Source organism: Zalophus californianus, chromosome 2, assembly GCF_009762305.2.
Source record: "Zalophus californianus isolate mZalCal1 chromosome 2, mZalCal1.pri.v2, whole genome shotgun sequence".
Classification (NCBI taxonomy): domain Eukaryota; kingdom Metazoa; phylum Chordata; class Mammalia; order Carnivora; family Otariidae; genus Zalophus; species Zalophus californianus.
The window spans coordinates 68,427,436-68,451,036 of NC_045596.1; the positions used below are offsets into that span (position 1 = coordinate 68,427,436).

General features: G+C 38.2%; 1 protein-coding gene across 5 annotated transcripts in view; it reads right to left on the minus strand.

The window, feature by feature from the left end:
- WDFY3 (WD repeat and FYVE domain containing 3) overlaps window positions 1–23,601 on the minus strand; it is a 266,868-nt gene that overhangs the window by 48,415 nt on the left and 194,852 nt on the right. For all 5 annotated transcript variants that reach the window (XM_027599902.2, XM_027599904.2, XM_027599903.2 and 2 more), the window contains 10 exons: window positions 23,339–23,518; window positions 21,516–21,749; window positions 15,125–15,224; window positions 12,841–13,001; window positions 11,277–11,506; window positions 10,061–10,170; window positions 8,294–8,476; window positions 7,262–7,419; window positions 6,076–6,153; window positions 4,388–4,615 (listed from right to left, as the gene is read on the minus strand). In XM_027599902.2, coding sequence (XP_027455703.1) covers window positions 4,388–4,615; window positions 6,076–6,153; window positions 7,262–7,419; window positions 8,294–8,476; window positions 10,061–10,170; window positions 11,277–11,506; window positions 12,841–13,001; window positions 15,125–15,224; window positions 21,516–21,749; window positions 23,339–23,518 — 1,662 coding nt within the window. The remainder of the gene's footprint in view (window positions 1–4,387; window positions 4,616–6,075; window positions 6,154–7,261; window positions 7,420–8,293; window positions 8,477–10,060; window positions 10,171–11,276; window positions 11,507–12,840; window positions 13,002–15,124; window positions 15,225–21,515; window positions 21,750–23,338; window positions 23,519–23,601) is intronic.

Sequence of the window (23,601 nt, forward strand, 5' to 3'; positions counted from 1 at the left end):
GTCATATCTTAACAATATCTACAACTGACATTACCACTTAAAATATGGAATTACAGTGCAATTTAGCATAGCTGTTTTAGTTATGGAAATTACCCTACAGGGAAAGTCACTGTGCAAAGAGGAATTATTTTCATGTGAGAATAGATAAGTTTCCACATGTACCTAACTTTTCTCATGACAAAAATTATTACTCCTGCTTTTATTAAAATAATTTTAGTAGATAAACTGTCAAAGCTTTTAAGTCTGAGGCAAATGAGACTCTAAAGATATATTCTATATTCTATAAACAAACATCTAATTTAAAAATCAAGAAACAGTTCAAAACTTAGAATAGGTAAGATATCCTGTATACAGTGTGTAACAGTATCAAGGTTTAAGAAATAAAACTTTAATGACTAGAGAAAAAAAAATCACTTGATTCTAACACATCGAAGATTTTTAAAACAAGAAAATAACTTAATCATCACTGTATTCTTTCAGCTTAAGCAAAAGAACTAAAAATTTCAATGCCACTTAGGAACAGTAATTATTCTTACAAAGCCAAAAGATTAGTCAATTGCCCTTGCTCAGATAAAGCCTGCTTTACCTAGCAAGAAGAGGCTTCCAAAGCAATTTTTAGGTTGGCATATACCTCTTACATTGCAAAAAGTACTGACTTTATTTCATAAACACGCAGGCAAGGAAGGCAACACATTTATGGGAACAGAAATGGAAAAAGTGATTGATCTCTAACTCTGGGAGGTAATCTGGAATCTTGTTCGGGGCAGAGGTGGATTTTCTATAAAGTTAATAAAGCTTAAACTTCAACAGCCCTCACTTCCCATGGGATCCTTTCAAAACCTTGGAAAGAGGCGCTCAAGTAATTTCATATTCGTAAGTTTACACCTTTTTCCTTGTAGAGCCCTCTGCCAAGTTATATAAACTATCGGCCCAAAGTTTGTAATTTGGCTCCAGCACTTTTTAGTGGAAAAATTTCAGAATTAGGAAAATTCTACAGAATGCTGAATGGGAAAGCAATGGAAAAAGTCTATAATTTCAGAAGAAAGAGTGCTGGTAGTCCATTCATTCAACATTTATTAAGTTCTTGATAGTCTGTTAGCATTAGAGAGACAAAACCTAGTATATTGTTTCTGTCTGGAAGAAATTCACCGTCCACCAATAAGGTCACAAAACCATCAGAGGTTGGAACCTCTTTTTCAAAAACGACTCAACTGCTAAGGAACTGTCATCCTATATACTCATTATATTGTACTTTACTACTTAGGAGCTGCAACTAGACCTTTCTCTAGGTTTTGATTCCTCATTTGTAAAATTGGGAAAATAGTATTAGTATTGCACTCATTGCGCTTTGTATCTGGCTCTTCTTTGATTTCATGATATAAGTCAGTAGGATAGCAGTTGCTTCTTCTTTTGGGAATTTTCTTTGCTGTCAACATTGCCAGACTGCATACTCCATAAAATAAAAGTGGACACTTAATGGCGTTTCAAATTTACAAGGATTTTGAACTGGCAAGACCAAAATAGTCATTCAGAAAATTTCATCATAGCAGATTAACCTTGACTCGTGCATAAACTAAGCCACATAAATTCCACATTCTGTAACTGTCGCCCCTTCCCACCCGCTCTTTCCTTTTTTGTTAATGTATCTCCAGCATTTCTTGACTGCCTTGTATTTCCCAATATGTAACCCATCTGGTTAAAAAATAAGTTCCATATGGTACATACTTATTTCTGAGACTGTCTGTTTAGACTTTTCAGGCTGGTGAACGCTTTTGCTTACGTAAAATGCTAATAATACTAAGGTTGTAAGTGTGAACCCCGAATAGGTTATTTTGTTTTTATCTGATACAGAAGTTTAAATATACCTTTATAAAGTGAATGGCACTGTTATAAAGAAGGAAAGGAATAAACAATATAAAAATATTATGGTTATGTAAGTAAAAAATATGCCTCAGTTAAAAAAAACTCAAAAGCATATGCCTCAGTTAAATAAAAATAGTGAGTTGGTCACATATATAGGAGAGCATATATATTTATCTTATGTTTTAGTATTGTTGAATGGATTCAATTTATATGATTGTTGACTCAATAAGAAATATTTTATCAAATTGTTACAGGCTTGAAGTATTTATTTGGGGAAAAAAGGTTAAGAATTAGAAACTGTATTACTGGTTTGCTTGGACAAAAGTAGGTTCTAATAAAGGCTGCAAAGTATGGGTGGATTAATTTTTTTTTTCCATAGTGCAGTAGTACTAGAAATTATGGTGCTTTAAGTTACAGCTGTACCAACTACGACATTCTTGACAGAATGGAATAACTTTGAGAAAAGTGAACTTTAGGAAGCTATCTTGAAAAATCTTAAATAACTATATATTAGCAGCTCTAAGACCTATACTCTAAAAAGGATCAGGACAGAAGTGAAATCGCTGACCACAAAATAAATGGAGCCAGGGTTTTGGCAGAAAAAAGAGAGACACGGGAACAATGCAAAGTGCCCTCACATCATAGAATCCAAACCATGTATTAGAAGACCCATGTTCCAAGCCTCTTTTGTAAATCTTAAGTTTCTTCAGGTGGTGACAGAATCAAATATAAAGTCAAGAATGTGAAAGTATTTCAAACCCATGAAGGGTTTGAAATAAAGTTTTTAAATAAAATATAATAAAACTTCTACACTGGGCAAGTGTTTGACTTTATGACCTCACAGATTCTAAAATCCTATTATCCAAACATCCAAGAAGAACAAACCGAAAATGTTCTTCAGTGGCTGATTCTTTGTAGTGATCTCGGTTTCTAACTGGGTACAGGAGTTTATACTAGATTTATTTTAGAGGCAGCTAAACACTAAAGTGACACAAAGCGTGGGATATGTTCCCTGGAGAGATAGTCACCTTTCTGTCTTAATGAAGCATAGTGCAGTCAGATGCTTGGCAAGGGGGAGAATCTTACAATATGCTTTACTGGGCTGTATTTTTTAAAAGTTACAATACTAATTTTTAAAAAACTTTAAATGATACCTCAAAAAATTTAAATGATATTAAAGGAAGACATAAGAACTTTGTTTATCAAAAAGGAGTGTAGATTTTTAAGAAGTCACAAAACAGTGGTCTAAAACTCAGGGACTCTGTAGAGCTGCCCCGGTCCATTCCAGCAGCTGCTGCCCATGTGAAATGTGGCCAGTCCGAACTGAGATGTGCTGTAAGTATGAAATACAGATGCATTTCAAAGACAAGGTACAAAAACAGGTAGATGCTTCGTTGATAATGTCTCTGTAACTGATTAAACATTAAAATGAGAGTGTTAGGAGGCTGGATGAGATGATCAGTGAGACCCCCTCTCAACTCCCAAAGCTGTGATTCTATGACAAACACGAGTTTTCTAAGGACAAAAGTACTCTCCATTTTGGAGGCAAAGGATTATTACTGGACACTGAAAAGTTGAATTACTATTTAGAAATGTTGTAAGGAGGGGCGCCTGGGTGGCTCAGTTGGTTAACCGACAGCCTTCAGCTCGGGTCATAATCCAGGAGTCCTGGGATCAAGTCCCACATCCCACATCGAGCTCCTGGCTCAGCGGGGAGCCTGCTTTGCCCTCTGACCCTCTCGGCTCTCATGCTGTTTCTCACTCTCTCTCAAATAAATAAATACAATCTTAAAAAAAAAAAAAAAAAGAAATGTTACAAGGATTTTCAGAATTAAATTCAGTAGATACTCTTGTGCTTTCTCTTTTAAACTTTTAGTGGCTTCATTGGGAGAATATATTTTCCTAAACTTAAAAACATGATTCCTGGACCATCAACTGCTTAGACAAAATTTTTCTAGTCATGTGCAAATGCTGTGTTTTAAACCTGTGGTGGAATCAGTGATGAAGTTTCTTAACATACACAGAAAGATCTACATATTCAGGCTATTATTCTTTAGGCCTCTTCTGTGTTTCTTCAAAGAATATTGCTTATGCCAATATTTATTTGCTTAACAGTCACTCAGAATACTGTCTTGCACAAAATAAGCACTAAGTGCTTCACTAATGTTAACCTAACCCTAACAGCTTTTGAGATGGAACTGTTCTTTTTCTCCACGTTAGGCATCAGGAAACAGGAACCTAAGATGACCCAATGGCCTGTCCTCGGTCACCCAGCTTAGTAAAGGGGCAGAGCCAAGGTTTAAATCCTGCCAGTCCGGCTCCAGAGCCTGGAAGCTAAACCCCTTAGCTCCATGTCTCCCTGCTGCATTCCACCACCACCACCAACCACCCTGCATGATGAATTGAATATGGCTTAGTGAATTTCCTAAATTAGATATTTTAGGTAATTGACCTTAACTGATGCCTGCCAAGAAGAAGAGAAACTTGAAAGAGTCATTAGAAACACTCAATTCTGCATACTCACCGCTACATTTGTCTCTTGCTCCGTTTCTGGCACATAAGGGTAATGGTTATAAAACATATCATTTCGCACCATTTTTTTCCTCATTCTGCAGGGCCCTTCTGTCATCTCCAACATCCATTTGTCTAGATGGGAGCCGATGGGGGGACCCCACAACCCTCGCTCCCGCAACAGTTCGTACTCGATTTGGCACCACTCTTCCGTCACGTACTTCAGAGCATTTTGCTGACGCTAAGGGGAGGGAGTCCAGGTTGGTTTTCAAGCAAAAGCAGGAGTAATAATCAAAAGTCTACAAATAACTTCCAACCAAGTTAATATTTGGAAACAAAACCAGTACATATCATTTCAGTCAATATTATGAAAGTAAAATTATATTTATTTACGGTTACAGTGGCCTACTGATTTTGTGAGAAGGTGTGATTGTTGTGGGGGCCCAAGTGTTTACTTTAGCACCAAGTAAATGACAGGTATGTAAAAGGGAGAGGGTGTGGTACACCAGGACAAAGGAACACTGAAGCAGGCAGCTGGTAATACTACTTATGAAAATACACTGAAATGGTTAGTCCAGTGTAAGTCAATAGATAAACATGGTAATTTAAGGATGACTCTCCCACTCCCTCCCCCAAGTTATAAAACAGGTACTAGAACATGGACCCGAGAAGATCTAGTAAATCAGAGCAAGAAACATTGCCAGCATATTGGCTGACTGGTAAGCTTGGTAACATTTCCAAAGATTTTAGGTAAAGAATATAAACATGCAGCTCTGATGAAGAACTTGATGTTCATATAAAAAATAAAAGAAAAACCATTTTCAACTGACCACTGGGATAGATCTAAGCCATTTTACTTAAATGAAAATTTATGAACTAGTATAACTTCTTGCTATTTAACAAATGTCAAGACGTACAGCAATTTAGCAGGTGATTATAAATTATAACTACCTTATCTAATGGTTCATGGACTATAAGTATATAATACCAATCTAAGAATAAAGATCTCTTTATATAGTGAAGATTACTGAATGAATAATCTTGAAATTACATGATATCACAGTAGTACTTATGTGTTCCTGGGGTGGGGGGGGTGAATCCCCTGTAACAACTAGCTAGTGTATGCCCATAAAATATTAGCAGTTTATCATTCAGAAACCTTCAACAGATCTAAGTCAGCCACTTTGGAAATAAAATATTTAGGATAAGTTGTTGAACAATTATGAATTCACCAAGAGGATTTCACTGAATTTATTTCTTACCAACATAAACACCAAGTGCCTATAATAAAAAATTATTTTGGCTTTAAATTTTTTTGAATTTTAAGAGACTTTTCAGAGGCTTTGATGCATATTTTCACAGTCTCCTTGTTAAGTCTGAAAGAGAGGGGTTTTCTTGTATTTTAATATTTATTAGGAACAACACAAGCAATGTCAGTAGTTAATGTCAATGGGATTCAGTTGTGCTGATTTTCAGTTTGTTGTTTTTTTTAATGCCATCTGCCTCTAGAAAGTTCAAATTTTTCTATCTTAAAACAATGACCAAAGTAGCCACTGGCAGGGATCATTAAAAACATCATCTGACGATGAATGCAGTTCAGCAACTTACTCTTAAAAGGGGTAAAAATGTATCATGAGAAACAGAGTTCTTTCTCACTTGAGGAATGCAAAACAAACCTTTATTGTGGTTATGAATTCTTACCTCCTGATATTCCTTATATTGTGTATCTACTAAGTCACGGACAACAGCAATATGTGTAAACATCCACTGAGAAATCTCCTAACAATGGGTGGAAAAAGAGTCTTAGTATTTCATGGATTTTCCCATAAAAACGTTAACTAGCCTTAAAATAATGCCAAGTAAATTTATTAAAATTCCATTAAAGACACAACTATAAAACAAAACAGGCAAAACAAAAAACTGAAAGATTAATTATATGATGAACCTGGTGGAGGCTTGTGTGATGGACACAGATCCACTCCCCTCTCCCCTTTTCCCTATGCCCCTTCAAGGATGGGCTAGCTCCCACAGCTTCTGCGAGTGCCATCAGCACCTTCAGGGATGACCTCAGCTGTAGAGAAACCCCAAACCCAAGGATTGGCTGATTTGAAGGTGAGCAGGCTCAGCCATTTCAGCTTAGTACAGGTCAACTGTGACAGGTCATTTTGGCCCCAAAGTCCCATTTAGGCCAGTTGAGCCTACACCTGCCTCGTAACCTGGTATTTCCCTGTGACCAATCCTACTTCCTTTCCTACCCTTCCACAAATATGGACCACAAGGGCACCCGTAAAAACCATGATGCAATAAACACCCTCTCAGTGTGCTTCCTGGAGAACCCAACCTTGAAATAGGGAATGGAAGATACACACAGTTTCTCCCAGACCCTTTTCACCGCTGCCACTAAGATTCTAGGATGGCAATGGAAGTATATGATGGGTAAGAAATTAATGGAGGTAGGTGAGTTTAGAAAAAAAAAAAAAATCAATCACAAATATATGTGACAAGATTATAAAGAATAAAAAAACCATTTTGTTCTGCTACTGCTTTAAAATTTATATAATGATCAGTAACTAAATTATTAAAAGTTTGGGAAAACTGGGGAAAAAAATTACCCATAGTTTGATCCCATATCAATAATCTGAATCTCATCTTATGTCCATTTACGAAGTGGGTCTGCATACACAACACTCACAATGCAATTTTATCATAATAAATTGGGAGAAGTTTTCATAATCTGGGTTATTTATCTCTTCTAAAAGCAAAAATGCAGAAAAGTCCCACTTCAAATCGTGTGCTTGTACATGTTAAGTGTGTTATATAAAACACTACAGCTAAACCTTGAAATACAGATTTCTAATAATACCATCGATGAAAACAAACAATGTACCTGGGTGGAAAGACTGTGTTTATTAAGACCACTTTCCTTTCGATTCCTTCTCGATCCTGTTAACTTGGAAAGACCAAAGCCACTGCTGACACGGGACAGTTTGGATTGTGTGGTGGGTACTAAAGCTTCTCCTCGACTTATGCATTTCTTTTCATGGGCTACGAAAATAAAATTAGATTACTTTACAATTTCCCCATGTATTTATTAGTCTTACTTTTAACACTTCTGCATCATGGCTACAAATCACAATTCTGTATTTACCAAAAGCAGCTTACATTATCGACACAGACATTCTCTTAGATATTTCAGATTTACTTGCTGGTGACCGTGTATAAAACATAGCTGCCTGACAATGTACTAGCTGAATCTACATTTGGTTGAAACTTCACAGCTCTGCAGTAATATGCAAACTTATTTTAATTGTATTCTGTTTCTATGTTAATAACAATTCATAACTCCCCATCTAAAATATTTGGTGCTGCATAGACTCTGGAATTTAGAAGGTTTTGAATATAAAAAGGTGATATGGTAAACTGTATATCATATAATACAGGGTCAATGGCAGTAAACCACTGGACACATTAATTGGACACATTAATATTTCTGCAGCAAAATGTGTGAATACTTACACATAATGGTAAGTTAGGTTTTGCTACCAAATGATTTGGGGCACGAAATTCATGAAAAAACATTAGGTTTTCAAGGCTTTCTGAATTTCAGAATTATAGAGAAGGGATTATGGATTTGTAGCCAGGACAGGGAGCATAATTACATATGTGAGCAATGTATCATCTTCCAAATTCATAGATGCCAGATGTGTAACACGTTTTAGAGTAGTTGTTTTTTTTAATCTGAGAAGAAAAGCCAAATCTCAACATAGTCATTCTAGAATGGGTGTTGCTTTTCACTTCTGCTGCTGTGCCACCGTCGTGACATCGTTTTGGGAGAGTTTTAATTACATATCTAAAGTGAACCCATAACAACAGTCAAGTGTAAATCTGTTAGTCACATGATGTCTGAGGACTCTCTTACCCAAATGGTTCTGCCAGCACTTTAAACCAGCTTCTTCAATGAGTGGTCTTGCTATAGCTATGTCCACATGACCCCTTTCGTTCACAGGTAGAGTGACTTTGAAAAGCTCCTCCAAGGCTTGTTTCTTACTATGAATCAATTCAGTCCAAACTCTATTGACAGCTTTTATGAGAAGCTGACGCCCTAGGAAATGAAGGAAAAACAAAAACACAACAAAAAAACAATTTATCAAAAACACAATATAAAGGTAGTAATTTTCTTCATGTCTTACATCTAAGAATCTCATCTATAGTACTTGTCAAAAAAATGCTTCAGATAGTATTAAGCTCAATAAAGAAAATTATTCAGATAACCAATGTGGCTGGTTACTTGGAGAACTTAAAAAAAAAAAATCTTCCCATGTATGCAGAAGACTGCATTCTTTATTTATAAAACTGGAAATTACATACACATTTGTCTAGCTTCTTCTATGTAAGAACCTACCCCATTTAAAAGCTTTTAAAAAAAAAGCTTTACATCTGAATATTTAAAATAAGTTCAAAATTAAGTTAGTTGTTCCTTAATATTTTGCAAGAGGCAAGAAATAACAAACATTTTAAAAGAACATTTACTATTAAATTCCATCTTGTTTTGGACTCCTTGCTAATTCGTCTGACTCCTGCTCTAGATTAATCTTTAAAAAGCATCAGAGTCACCTGGATAGCCTGTTCAGATTGCTGGTCCCCACCCACAGTTTCTGATTCAGTAGATCTGGGTGGGGCGAGAGCATCTACTTTCCTAACAAGTTCCCAAACGATGCTGATGTTGTTAGTCCCACCACCTTGCTTTGAGAACCAATGTTCTGGACTGTCCGTACCTTGGGGGTGTTCTCAGTGTCTGGGCTTCAAGAAGCATTAGTGAAGGACAGAGAATAAATTAATGCTTAAGTGAAGGAAAGAATAAGTGCTGGACTTCCAAAGGATAAAATCGTATGTAAAACTACCACACTGTATGGCTAGGGAGATAAATACCATTATAGTTATGACCTTCTACTGACCAATGTGCAAATCAGAAACGAATCCACTCCAAAGATTTTAATGCACAATACTTACAAAAATCACTGGGAAAACTAAATTAAAGGAGACAACAAATAAAAGAGAATAAAAATGGTAACAGTGACAGTGACAACCTGTCTCAAGCAGTATCTGCACCTCTAATGAGACCTGCCTAACACTACCAATAGGCAGCTCTCTTGATGGTAAGTGCCATGTTAGTATTGGTACTACTATTTATGCAAATGTAAGTATCACCAAATCTCCCAGTGTTACCATGAAATGTTAGGGGCTAGCAGTATTCAGTGGTTAAGTGCTTTACCCATCTTGGCATAAGGAGAGGTACAGCTAGTGGATTGGTTTACGTTGGTGGGCATATTGGTGTACGTTCAAGAGTGACCTATTGGAGCACTGGTTGCCAATGTTGGCAGTATCTAAGGTGAGTTTTTTTGGGAGGGGACAGGGTGCATGTTAAAAATTGGAAATGAGGGGTGCCTGGGTGGTTCAGTTGGCTAAGTGTCCAACTCTTGATTTTAGCTTGGGTCATGATCTCAGGGTTGTGAGATCAAGCCCTGCGTCGGGCTCCGCGCTGGGCTTGGAGCCTGCTTAAGATCCTCTCTCTCCCTCCCTCTCTGGCCCTCCCTGCTCTTATGATCATGCTCTCTCTCTTAAAAAAAAATATTGGAAATGGGGAGAGTGGGGAGAGAAAAGGAAGTAAACAAATTGAGGTAATTACCTTCACTAATATCTTGGCTGTAACCACCATCTGGTTCAATGTCAGAAGGGATCATAATGTGCCATGTAGTCATGCGGGCTTCTGCTTCTAGTCCGAACCCATCCACATTGCTGAAAAATTCCAGTCAGTTTAAACTCTATGAAGGAAATGACTGTAGCTGAAAACTATAATGATTAAGTATAACTCTGCAGAGAGAAGTAAATACTGGCTCCATCACAAAGCTCCATAACTGGCAGACAGAGATTCAGCAGATGCACAAAAACAGAACTACTTTATCATGAACATGCCATTTTATAGGGGTGATCTCACAAATACACGTGACTAAATGTAATTAAACTAAACAACAGCATCAAGATGAGCATCTTAATATTTAAGGTGCTTTTTGATCACTATTAATATTTTTACCTAAAAATTACAAAAAGTTCCTAAGAACATTTTCCTCATAGGCCTATGCAGCACCTCCCCCTAGTCTCTCATCCCACCACCCTTTGCTCCCGTACCAGTGAAATACTTGCAGTTTCCCCAAAGTGCCATAATCTTTCCTTCCCCTGGGCACTCACACAGATGGCTCTTTGTTCCCACATCACTCTTTCTCATCCTCTGTGGAGGGCTAACCTCCTCAAGCACGTTCAAGTTGTTAACTCAGCAGGTGTCTCTTTCCAGTTAGGGGCACCTGTTTCATGCTCCCAAAGCACCATGCCTCTAGCAGCGCACCCAGTCAGCAACCTGACTGGTCTGTGTCCCCTCCTAGACTGCACATTCCAAAACCCTGCCATGGGGTCTTTTTGCTCACATCTCATCCCAGTACCTAATTCAATGTCTAGACACTAAGTATCTGTCAAAGCAATTAATGGAAAAATCCTAATTTCACCCATTTAACATATAGCACTGCATTTATTCATTACATTCTTTTCTTTTTGTTCCTCTTAACCTCCAACAATGTGTATGTTTATTTTAAGAGTAAACTTTCTTTTTAAATTACGTATGTGACATAAGGTGATGAATGACCAATTCAAAGACATAGAAAATTAAAGAAAAAAATACTCATTATTTCATTGCAAAAAGGTAACCCTTGTCTTTTATATTTTCCATGAAGTTTTAAAACAGAGATTAAAATGAAAAAGAAATGTTACTATCAAAAAAGTAGAACAAAGAATTTTGGTGGAAAACTATCAAAGACAAATTCATGGCGGCAAACTGAATATGAAAAAGTTACCTTCCAACATGTAGATTAATAAGGCAGTGAGCCAGACAGCTAATGAATTCTTGGTCATGGTTCCCAGGTCCCAGGATCAAGTTCCTGTTGACAGTCAGCACCCGGAGCGAATCTAGGAGAGCTACTTGCTGTGGAACAGTTTTGTGTGCCCGTGAGAACTGGTACAAGATGGTCCTATTGAGGCAGTGATAAACTGCATCGAGTGACAATCCCTGTGATCTTCTTTTTGACTAAAGATATGAAAGATACTTTACTTAGTAAAATGGACAGAAATAAATGGTTTGCTTCTCATTCGCACATCAACATTAGGTTTATTTTGTACCAGGTGCCATGCTCAGTACAGGGTGTTAAGTTAAAAACTATAAAACTCTTGCGATGATGAGGATCAGAACCCAGGAGACACATAAATATAATTTAATGAGACGAGAGCCTCATGACCCAGTGAGGAGAGCTGCTAACACTCCTGTAGGCAACAGCAGCCTGCCTGAGCACCTGAGCAAGTGCCATCCAGGGAGAATCTCCTACCACAAAAGTTTTGTTCGTGTGAATGATCTCTACACAAAATTACTGGGAAAAACAAACAAACCTAAAATGTTAGTAAAAAACTTCTTTTGACATTCTAGTTTCATTTCCTTACTTGTAAACTTTTCTGGCTTATACACAAATTTCTCTCTTAAAAATTCTTAGATGACGTGAAAGAACCTATGCACCATATGCTAATAACACATGATAACAGTATTTCCTAGTTTCTGCATTATGTGTTGATAAGATTAATCACTTGTGGCAAACCAGGCCAACATTCCTTGGTCAAAGGTACCATGCACACAATGCGCACATACACTCTCACTCACTACTAAATGACACCTTCAAAGACCTACAATGAACGTTGTGAAGATTTAATTACAAGAAGAAAATATTCCTTCAATATCAACTCTTCCTGCTCTGTAAACCTTTACACACAAATGTACCATACTGTAAAAAAAAAAAACCTTATCAACTTATACCAACTTAAGGTATTTAAATCAAAAGGAAGGGGCGCCTGGGTGGCTCAGTTGGTTAAGCATCTGCCTTTGGTTCGGGTCATGATCCCAGGGTCCAGGGATGGAGCCCTGCATCAGGCTTCCTGCTCAGTGGGGAGCCTGCTTCTCCCTCTCCCTCTGTCCGCCCCCCCTACTCATACACTCTCTCTCTCTCTCTCTCTCTCACTATCTCTGTCTCTCTCAAATAAATAAAAATCTCTAAAAAAATAAAATAAAATAAAAAATAAAACAAAAGGAAGCTATCCAGGTATCTGGGTAGCAAAAAGCAGTACCAGTGGGGAGATCAATGAGAGACCAAAGCTTGAGAGAACCAGGTAACTTTAAAAGGGACACACTGGCACAAAGCTACGGGGTAAGGAGGGGAAGGGTTACAATTCTACAGCTTTTATTCACTTTCAATAAGCTGAGCTTTATATTAAATGTTAACATTATCTTATTACATTTATTTCCAATAATTTTGACACGTTAGGAAAAGTTTTTCAAGGAAAACATGTACTCTAAAACTAACAGTGACAATAGATTACCTGTGCAATTAGTTGAATTATAAAATCTATAAGAAGTTTAGATTCTTTGTTGAACATGCCTTGCCAAAGTTTGTCCACCACACGTTGTGTGAAATAAAACACATTGTTCACCAATACCTGGTAGCTTCCTCCACTGGTAATAGGCAAAGATGCATCTTCCCCTAAATTCGAACAGGAAAAAAAAAGTATCTAAGAAAATTGCTATCAACCAGTGCAAGACCAGATCCTCCAACAAATGAGGCTAAGGCAAAATGAGTTCATCTACTACATTTGGAAATAGGACCACCAGGCTCTTATGTACTACTTTAAGAAAATGATGTTCATGGCCAGAAATCCTGACAATTATTGGAAGAAATAATTTCTACATGATAAAAGAGTTATGGATTGAGAGTGTGAAGTCTCTTTATTGCTTGAGACCGTCTGTGATAAGCAAATAGTTCAACTTAAACTGGCAGTGACAGAGGATCTCTGAGAAAAAAAATCTGTCAGCTGTGAATCGATTCTGTGTAACTAATAAAGGGTAAAACAAACCATCAAACACAACTCTGGTTCTGAATATACCTTCAAGCACAATGAAGTCATATAGGAGAGGTTGAGAACAACTGTGAAAACAAAACTACAATCAGTGCTGGTGGGGCCAAGGGGTACCTCTCCCTCCCTCCACGGTTACCTTCAGTTCTGTTTCTCCTCAAAAAGCTACCCACGTGCCTTCAGTGTGTTTGCTGTGTACACACTGCTTCAAGACTAAGCCTCCTAACCAAAATGCCTTCTGTAAGTCCCTCTTTCCCAGAAATTCTGGAGCCCTGAGTGTAACTATTATTCCTACCTAACTCTAAGTTACTCCATTTATGCAAAACTCTTCATTTTGGGTTTTTATATAGTAAAACTGATACTGTGTAAGAATATTCTCAAGTGATAAAAACAAACACAGAAGTTTGACTTGACACAATGCTTTGAGAGTTACATGTTAAGACAATACGAAAGATTTCTTAGCAGACTGATTTAGCAACAAAGTAACTGAAAAGGATGGAAGTTCTCTGATTAGTATTATTACTGGGCACTTAAGTAGCAAAAATGTTAAATCATTACTTTTCCTTCTTTAAATTCTATTATTATTTTATATATAAATGTTAGCTCCACTGTGCGTGTATCAAGTTTTATATTTTTATTGTAACTAGATAGGGACATACAGAAAGAATATCTTAATGTGTTTTGAATTTATGTCCTGGAAGCCATCCTAAAAAATAACATAGAGGTGCCTGGGTGGCTCAGTGGGTTAAGCGTCAGACTCTTGATTTTGGCTCAGGTCATGATCTCAGGGTCATGAGATCAAGCCCCACATGGAGTCCCATGTTGGGTTCCGTGTCCAGCTCCACACTGGGTGGAGGTTCTCTCTCTCTCTCTTTCCCTCTGACAACCCCCCCCACAAAGAGGGATAACATATACATACTTCTGACCTAACAATTCTACTCATGGGTATATATCTAACAGGTATGTATAAATATTGTACATATATGGCCCATATGAACAAGAATATTTATAGCAGCTTTATTTCTAACTGTCTCAACCTAGAAACTACTAAATGTCCAACCACAACAAAATGGATACATTTATACATTCAAATAATAGAATACCACATAGTGGTGAAAATAAATGGACTCTTGCTACAGGCAACAACACGGACACATCTCACAAATATCATGTTGAGTACATAAAGCTAGACTACAACAAATACATGTTGAATGATTCCATTTATAAAGTTCAAAAGAATGCAAAATGAATCTGTTGTTCTAGAAGCTGGGACAGTGGTTCAGTGAGCATTAACTGGGTCAGGGCAGGAGGGAAGTGGGGGTGCCTGCAGTGCATTTCTATCTGAGTGGTCTTATATGGACATGATGTCTGAGTGGTAATTCATGGAACTTTCTGTTTATAATTTATTTATAAGTATATCACAGTAAGTTAATTTTTAAAAGTATTAGACATTTGTAGAAATGTGACCGGTTTATGTAATATGGTTTTTATAACATTGTTTCTCTTTTTGTCCTCGTCCAGCCACACGAGTGTCCAGATGTGGACAAGCAACTGAAGTACTTCCTGTTGTTGATTCTTTATCCCAGATTCAATGGGAAGAGCTAGATGGGCCTCTTTCTCATTAGAGAAAGGTACCAATACGAAGGAAAAATGCACAGAAAAGATGAAATTAAAAAGGAGATATACTTGGAGTTTAGACAGAGAAGAGTGATTTTAGGTATTTTTATAAAGTGAAAATAAAACATAGTATTACCCAATAAGACATCAGCTGCAAGCAAATGGTCCATCACACTATCCAAAATGTAAGTCTGGAATTCTTTTTGCTGAGTTCTTGTAGATCTTTCAGGGGAAGCCTAATCAATGAAATTGAGAATTAGAAACAACCAACTAAACAAAGGTAAGGGCTCAATCATAGTTATTTTACCATACTTACATAGTTACATAAAAAAAACTATCGGTAAATAATATGACACGAGAGATGGTAGATATGCTTATGCTTTCTTTTCTTTTTCTGACCACAGAATTAAAAAGAAGCAAAAGTGAAACATCATCTTTTGAATTCAGTCCTTCAAAAATACATCTCACAAATATGTTTTGTTCTCTCTCCCTTTCCCTCTGACCCTCCCCCCCCCCACAAAAAAGGATAACATATACATACTTCTGACCTAACAATTCTACTCATGGGTAGAGCGTGAGTATTCTAAGCATTACAAGAATTTAATAAATACTTGGTAATCTACTAGTATACCTCACTTCCAAAGACAGCCGGCAATTTATTATGAGATACTGATAAAATCATAAAGCCATTAAAACAAATACAAAACCTCAGGAATCTAGTAATCAAGGGGGTAAAGTCAATGGGGAGGGGAATATTTATATCAAAAAGTTAACTAAGCACACAATTTAGCTCTGAGCTGCCTAGTATCTAGAAGGAGGAAAAAAAAGATGATATGGTTTACAAAGCTTTTTACTGTCTATAAAAAGAAGCACACTAGATTGTCAGCAAGGATGTTTTCCTAAAACTGTTCTTAGAGGAATGTTCTCTGTGGGTTTTTATAAAGAGGGCAATGATAACCCTATAGGTAATACCTTTGATAAGGGTTTTATACAGTACAAAGATGATTTTAAAAATTATCTTGAATAAAAGTTTGTGGCACAAAGTTAAACTACAGTCCTCAGATGGCATTTCTATTGGTAATTAGGGTAATATAATCCAGGTGCATAAATGTCAAGTATCTAACCTGTGAGGTGGGTGGTAAAGCACTGGGAGCCCAGTGGATAAAGGGTGGGAAAGATCCTTTTGTCATCCTCAAACGCCAGTAGTTTTAGCCAGCTTTTGGTAGGAGTTGGGCATTGAACAATTCAACAAACTGACATAAAATATTTTCTTAAAAAGAAATCTGGATGTTTTAGATACAGGCATAGTACTGATGCTTTGCAGATCCTTGAATAGACAGATCTGGAACTATGTTTATGACCATGTTACAAAAGTAGGCTTTAGTCTACTGTTCTTCATTTAATATTAAAATCTGTGCCATTTTAAAAAACCCATTTCTTTCTATTCTGATTTTCAAGGTGGTACTGATAAAGGGTTTAAAGGAGCAGTTAAAATCTAAATTCTATAATTCAAATCAAAGCACTTATTCTAGGGATTTGAAAACTAATAACTAAACCAGAGTTGCAACAAACATTTCTCTGTTTTGCCGATAAGACATATTTATTTTAAAATGACAAAATATGGGCTTAATTAGTAACATTTAAAATAGTACCAGTGTTTAGGAATTTGGTTTGGTATCTATTTGGGAAAAAGTAAAGGACGTGTCGTTTCTAATCTTAATCAATTTTCCCGTGTAGTTGAACAGATGAAGCACAATGGTCAGGACAGCCTCAGCCACACACACCCTGCCTATTCCTCATGCTGATGGTACAGTGAGACCCCACCCCTGCCCAATGAAGAGAAAGTGAAAATGTGTAAGTGGTAAGCAGACTGATTAGATCTTTGAGGATTACCTTGTAATCAGATCAGAGACCATTTTATCAAAGAGCTTCAGCTGATCAAAGTTTACCAGAGTAAGGCTCTCCATTTACAGGAGGATTTAAACATTCCTGAAGATGACAGTGTTCATTCTGGATCATAACAACTAAAGGTGGGTTAATGGGAGAAGTAATAATGAGTAGAGTTTATCAAATCTTAACTAGACAAAGTTTTGGAGTCTGCAAACAGAGTGGCCATAGAACAGAGAAGTAGCTTCATCAACAACATTTATCTTTACTTAATTAAGAAATATTCTTTTGTATTCTGCAAGGATTTAAGGCTGGCTCAGTCACCAGTAGACATTTAATCCACTGAATCCCCTCACAGAAGCTGTTATGTGAGGGATTATGACCCAGAATTTATCCTTGTTATTGGCTCTAATTGCTGAGTTTAAATGTTCTTGCTGAGGTTTACTGTAGCCTAACTTTTAAAGGATTTAAGACTATAAATGCATGCACAGCTGTCTCAGAGGCGTTTTATTAAAAAAACATTCTATGGACTATTATGTTCCAGACACAGTGCTTAGTTTTAGGTACATTATCTCAATCTGCAAAAATCTCTCTCTGAAGTAGATACTATCACCCCATTTCAGAGATAAGGTCACTGAGGCTTGGAGTGGTTAAGTCACAACTACGATTCAAACCTCAGTTTCTTTGATGGTAAAAGTTCATGGCCTCACCTGCTATACCATACTCTTCCAGCTTTACTAGAAGTCTCCATACTGAAGTTAACAAATGCACACGAACAACTCTGCTACAATCTCCTCGTCAATCTTTTAGATAAATCTGGTTGGCCACACCAGATAACTGGGATGAGCTCAGGGCTGGAGGAGGACAGCGTGAGCACTATGATCTGCTCTGGCTTGTGGCTGTCAGGCGTCTTCCCTATAGAAACAGTGAGGCCAGTCAGCACCAGTACTCAAAGAATCATAGCCTCCTTTTTGCAGCCTGCAGACGCCGTGCAGAATCCTCGCGTGCACAGGCCAGAGAGCCCAGGGCATCTGCTGCCCACACTGAGGCAGCACGGCTCTGGGAGGAAGACTTCTGGTGTTCTGTAGTTTCTGTCATGGGCTGAAGCCCTTCAAAGAAGAGGATTTTGAGCTTCTTCCTTCTGGCTGAAGTATTCCTCTTAGCTGACCTCTTCTCTCAGGTATGTTACAGAGCTCTCTTTGGCCCCTTTTCCCACTTTTTGTCTGTTTATTGCCCTACGGTCAGCCAGGGTGGACTGCACGCTGCTATGAATGGGGAGGTCTCTTAGAAGATGGCTGGAACAGAGGGTCATGAATTCCAGAGACCCCAGAAAAGTACTTACGGCATCAGACAAGCACACACTATCTTTCCTGCAGGTACAGCCAAAACCTTTTCTATCTGTTCCCTTGCACTTTCCTCCTGCCGCCATGGTGGTATTCATGCGCCACAAAGTCCCTGGGCCCTCCATGTGACGCCCGGTGGTGACAGCAGACCCGGGGGGGGGGAGGGGGATGAGCTACAGGACAGCTGGGCCGACGCCAGCGTAGGCCACTGCAGTTTCTGAGGGGGCCTTCCGTGCCACAGGTCCCGTGTTAGAACTGTAATGTAGGATCTCATTTAATCCTCACAGCAGCCCTCAGAGAGACACGTTCTATTTTTATACCCTCTGAAAGATGGGCAAACTAGAAGGGCTGAAGAGAACTCAAGAGTGGCCAAGGTCACACAGCTATCCCCAGCACACATTTAATTTCTCAAGACAGTTTTCGCTGGTGATTTACCTATGTTTAACTCCCACAAAAATCATGCAGGGGAGACAGTATATAGATTATTTCCCAGAGAATGGATTGAGCTCCGTGATATGAAAATGCTTATATAATAAATAACAGAGCCAGAGTTCAAAACAGGTTATTTCTCACTCCCAAACCCATGCCCTTTCAATTAAGCCACACTGTCTCCCCTGCACTTGGCCTCAGTGTCACACTCTGGTCAGCCTGTATGAATGGAAATCTTATTTTTATTAACTGCTAATAAAGATAATTTCACACATTCTTTGGTAGATCTAGTCAAGTAAGTAGATAATCTTGTGGTGAGATTCTAACAATCGTTAAGGGTGAAGATGGCCTGCCTCACGTATACTGAACTGAAAATCAGTTGGTTCAAACCCCGTCCTTCATGTAGGTAAACGGTAAATATACAGGATAATTCTCTTCTTGAACTTCTTCAGAGATAAAGACTTCATAATCCCAACATTCAAAATCATATGCTTGCCATTTATTTTTTTACACCATAGGAAGACACGTAGTGCGATACGTTTATTATGTACAGAGAATGTAGTAGAGTTGAAGCTCCTCAAAATATTAAGTTAATTTTTAGAAGCCAATGTGTATCTCTCTTATTAGACGGCATCATATCTTCCTGTTTGAGAAGAACTGCCAAGATGTATAGTTAAAATGTTTTAAAAATACAGAAAAGAACACACCATAAAACTGTACTAATTCTGTGAGAGATTAAAAGACATGTGAAAGATGGTCACTAATTTTAAGGAGTTTATAATCTACCTGGGAGTTTCAATCTTGACATTCCCTGCTTCTCCCTGAAATATAACCCTAGCCACCCCTGACTCCTCAGTGCAATCAGACCCAATTACACTGTAGGGCAAATTACTCTCTGCAACAATAAGAACGTTAATTCAAGGTTAATACATGTTATATCAAACCTTCTCTTTGAAAAATATAGAAAACCAAAATAAAAGACAATTATATCATTTATCCACGGCTAGTGAATTAGCTATTAGGATTCCTACAAGACTGAAAATGCCATTACTGGATATATTTCCCCATATATTCCACACATGTGTATTTTATTATTTGGGTCAGTTATGCTTTTTTGCACACACCTCTTTTGAACTTTATTATCCTGTTATGTTCTGATCACCATTTCATTTTGCACAGAGTGCTTCAAATTCCTACCCGATACACTAAGATACTAGCCACCTTGCGTCTCAAAGTTTTCAACGAGGAAAAGCTCTACCAGGCATGCTTTTAAACCCTACCAAATGAATTACTGATGATAACGACTATTTTTCTGCCAATATTAAACGTTGTGGCCCTGGTTAACAGGCTCAGCATGACTGGTATCTGAATTACATTAGCAATTTCTTTTAACTGACTGAGCAGAGATATTTTCACAGGAATAAGAGATAATATCTCCTGTGGTTTTAAGGTTTCAAATAAAAAAATTAACTGTGTTAGCCACTAGAGGGAGCAGAGAAAGTGCAGGTTCAGATGCCAAACGGCTGGAAGCATGTGGGAAGTTCCCCAGAGAGACAAGCAGTCAGTCTTCTGCGCTGACTCTTCAGAGACCATTATTATTTCCAGAGCCCTGGAAGGGACTGACTGCATGGTCCTACTCATATGAAGTGACCAAAAGAACATGAATCTACAGGCAACTCGTCATATATTAAATTCTCTTTCTATGATCTTTTGCGATTTTTTGTAGGTGAATGACCAATTTGGTTTTCAGGGATGACCAATTTCTAGAGCCAGCAGTGTGGCCACATGGGGCTCATTTTCTGGTGCATCAGCGTTTTCATATCATTTATTAGAAGAATGGGCAAGGGCAATGGACTACATGTCTGTGTCCCCTCAAATTCATACGGTGAAGCTCTAACCCTCAATGTGATGGCACTAAGGGACAGAGCCATCAGCAGGTAATTAGGTTCAGATGAGGCCATGACGGTGGAGTGCCCAGGAGAAGATTAGTGCCCTTGTAAGAAGAAGAAACACAAGAGCTCGTGCGCGTGTGCTTGCTCTCGCTCGCTCCCTCTCTGCCATGCGGGAGTACAGCACGTACAGCAAGTTCCATCTGGCGGCCAGGAAGAAGGCACCGGAACCTCTCCAAGCCGGCGCCCCGATGTCAGACGCCTCAGTCTCTGCGACTGGGGGAACAAATGTCTGTTATTTAAGCCACCCAGTCTACGGTATTTTGTTACAGCAGTCTGAGCTAAAATAGCAGGCAACCAGAACGTGGCTGCCTTGGGGAAAATTCAGTAAGTGCATATTAAGCACCTACTATGTGCAATGCACCATGTCTTAAGCTGCACAGGACACCAAGAGCGATAAGATCAATGAGGGACGGAGTAGGGAGTTGTACGCTGAGGAGACAAGGCCGCTGTGTGAAGAGAAAGTGTGGCACACTGAGGCCAGGGGCCAAATCCAGCCTCTGTCTGTTTCTGTAGACAAAGTCTTACTGAAACACAGCCGTGCTCATTTGTTTATGTGCCGTCAATGGCTGCTGTCTGGCTATAATGATATAGTTGAAGAGCTGTCACAGAGACCGTATGGCTTGCAAAGCTTGAAATATTTCCTATTTGGCCCTTTACAGAGTCTGTCAATTCCTGGCCTAGGGAAAGGATGAATTAGGGATATGCTTATGGGAATGTAAAGGAGAGAAATAAACCATTAGGGGATATAGCACATCTGAGATAAAAAAAAATTTCCATAGCCTGTGATATGTTCTGCCTGTACAACCCAGAAGAATATGAAACCTGAAAGGTATCTGGCATCAAATGTGCTTGGTTATTAATGTTCTAATTAGAAAAACTACACAAAAGAGATGTAAATGCATTTTTTTGTCTTTACCTCCAACAAAAGATCAATTAGTGGAGTTTGTTTGCTGGCAGGAGTAAGACAGAGGTTGTCTATTATTAAGACCCGCATGAAGTCAAAAACAAACTTCTTCGCTGGGTGATTGGTCAGATAGGTCTTCGTGCCCACATTGCAGTATTCTGACTGGCTTCTGTTCATCCCTGTGTCTGCTGCAAAGGCTTTAAATTCTTCTGCTGGAGATCCAACTTCATCATCAAGATCAGTCACCTGGTAAAATCAAGCAGAAATATATGCTAGTCGTATTTGATTTTATGTGATATTTTCATTTCCATGTTTCCTAAAAACCAAATTATAGCAGCAACAGTACTTTTCTTCAACATTTACCTCATATTAAGCTATCCAATACATTACTTCACTTTGCTTATTTGACTCTCATTTCAAGGTAGCAACTGGGAACCATAAGTCACAGTTACTTAACACATGCTCTTTCTACTATTAAGCTGACCAGCCACTAACCATGTATCTGTTTTTATGTTGAATTTTATCTCTACTGTGGATAAATGAACTTAAAATAAATGAAATGATGAGAATGACTATATTTGCATATTGAAATATACCTACTGAGAAGTCAAATGTCACAGAATTTCAGATAAAGATCTGGCACAATGGTAGCACCTAAGGGCTGATCCATTTTTGCAAATTAAAAAAACCCCAGATAACTAAACAAAACAATGAGAAAACCAGAGCCAACTTTGAGCCAACAGAAAAAAAAAGAAGGACCAGAAGACAGATTATAAGCTGCTGACAAGGAAAAGATGTTGAGATGATACCTAAGGTCTGTTTTTACCAAAAAATTTAGGATTTAAAAATTAGAAACAGGGCGCCTGGGTGGCTCAGTTGTTAAGCATCTGCCTTCGGCTCAGGTCACGGTCCCAGGGTCCTGGGATCGAGTCCCACATCGGGCTCCCTGCTCGGCAGAGAGCCTGCTTCTCCCTCTCCTACTCCCTCTGCTTGTGTTCCTGCTCTCGCTATCTCTCTCTGTCAAATAAATAAATAAAATCTTAAAAAAAAAAAAAAATTAGAAACAAGCCAGGTCATATGTTTTGCTTGTCTTTCTCCTAGAATTCCCCACAGTTTTATAATGAGCTTTTCACCTTTATACATGAAGAAAAATTAGTGTGAACAAGGTAGTTTATTCCAGACCCTAGAGTAAGTGGTGGAAATAAGAGAAAACATCATGAAATTCCAAAGTATATAGAGTAATAACTGTTTTGGGGGCTTTGTCTTAAAGGACAGAAGAGGTACCTGTACTACCTATGATTATAGTCTAATAATTTTCTATTAAATTAGTACAGAATATAAAAAAATATAAAAAATAAAATCTGAACAAAGTAAGAAAGATTAAACGAAAAAGACAAACACAGATTTCACTTTTGTATAAAGACAACCACTCCTATAATTAATTTGTACAGACTAAGTCCAGCAGATGCCTAATTCCTGAGATAAATAAAGTGGAGACAAATTTGGTCTGACCAGAGTTCCGTAACCTGGATACATTTCACAATGACACAGCTATAAGCACGTAAAGTAAGAAATGGGTCCACAATGACTTGGAGAGGGAAGTGATTAACCAGGGACTTGCAAGAATACAGTAAATGAAACAGGAAGCAGGGTTCACTGCTATTTTAGGGGAAAGCAGAAGGAGAGTGTGAGGAGGAGACACCAGAAAATAACTGAGAGGTGAGGCTTTAACTTGGTCAGAAGCTTAAAAGACTGGGAAGAAAATCCTGCTAACCGCTAAGCAGACTATTTCCAGTTTGACACCCCTCTGCCCCCCGCCCTGTCCCCTTTCCTACCATCTCTGAGTAAGGGCGAATGTTGAAGGGGAAGACCGTGGCTGCTAATGCACACAGGAAGTCAGGGCTCATCCACATGGAAGCCAGGTCGGGAACGTTGTGATATAAGTATCTAAAGAACTGCATCAGGGTCACAGGATATTCTCGGAGCCAAGATCCCTCTTCTTCTGATTGCCAAGGCTGTCATGGGGACAAGAAAAGAAATAATATGTTAGAAAAACTCACACTGCTAAAAATTGCTTTAAAAAAAATCCATTACTCAC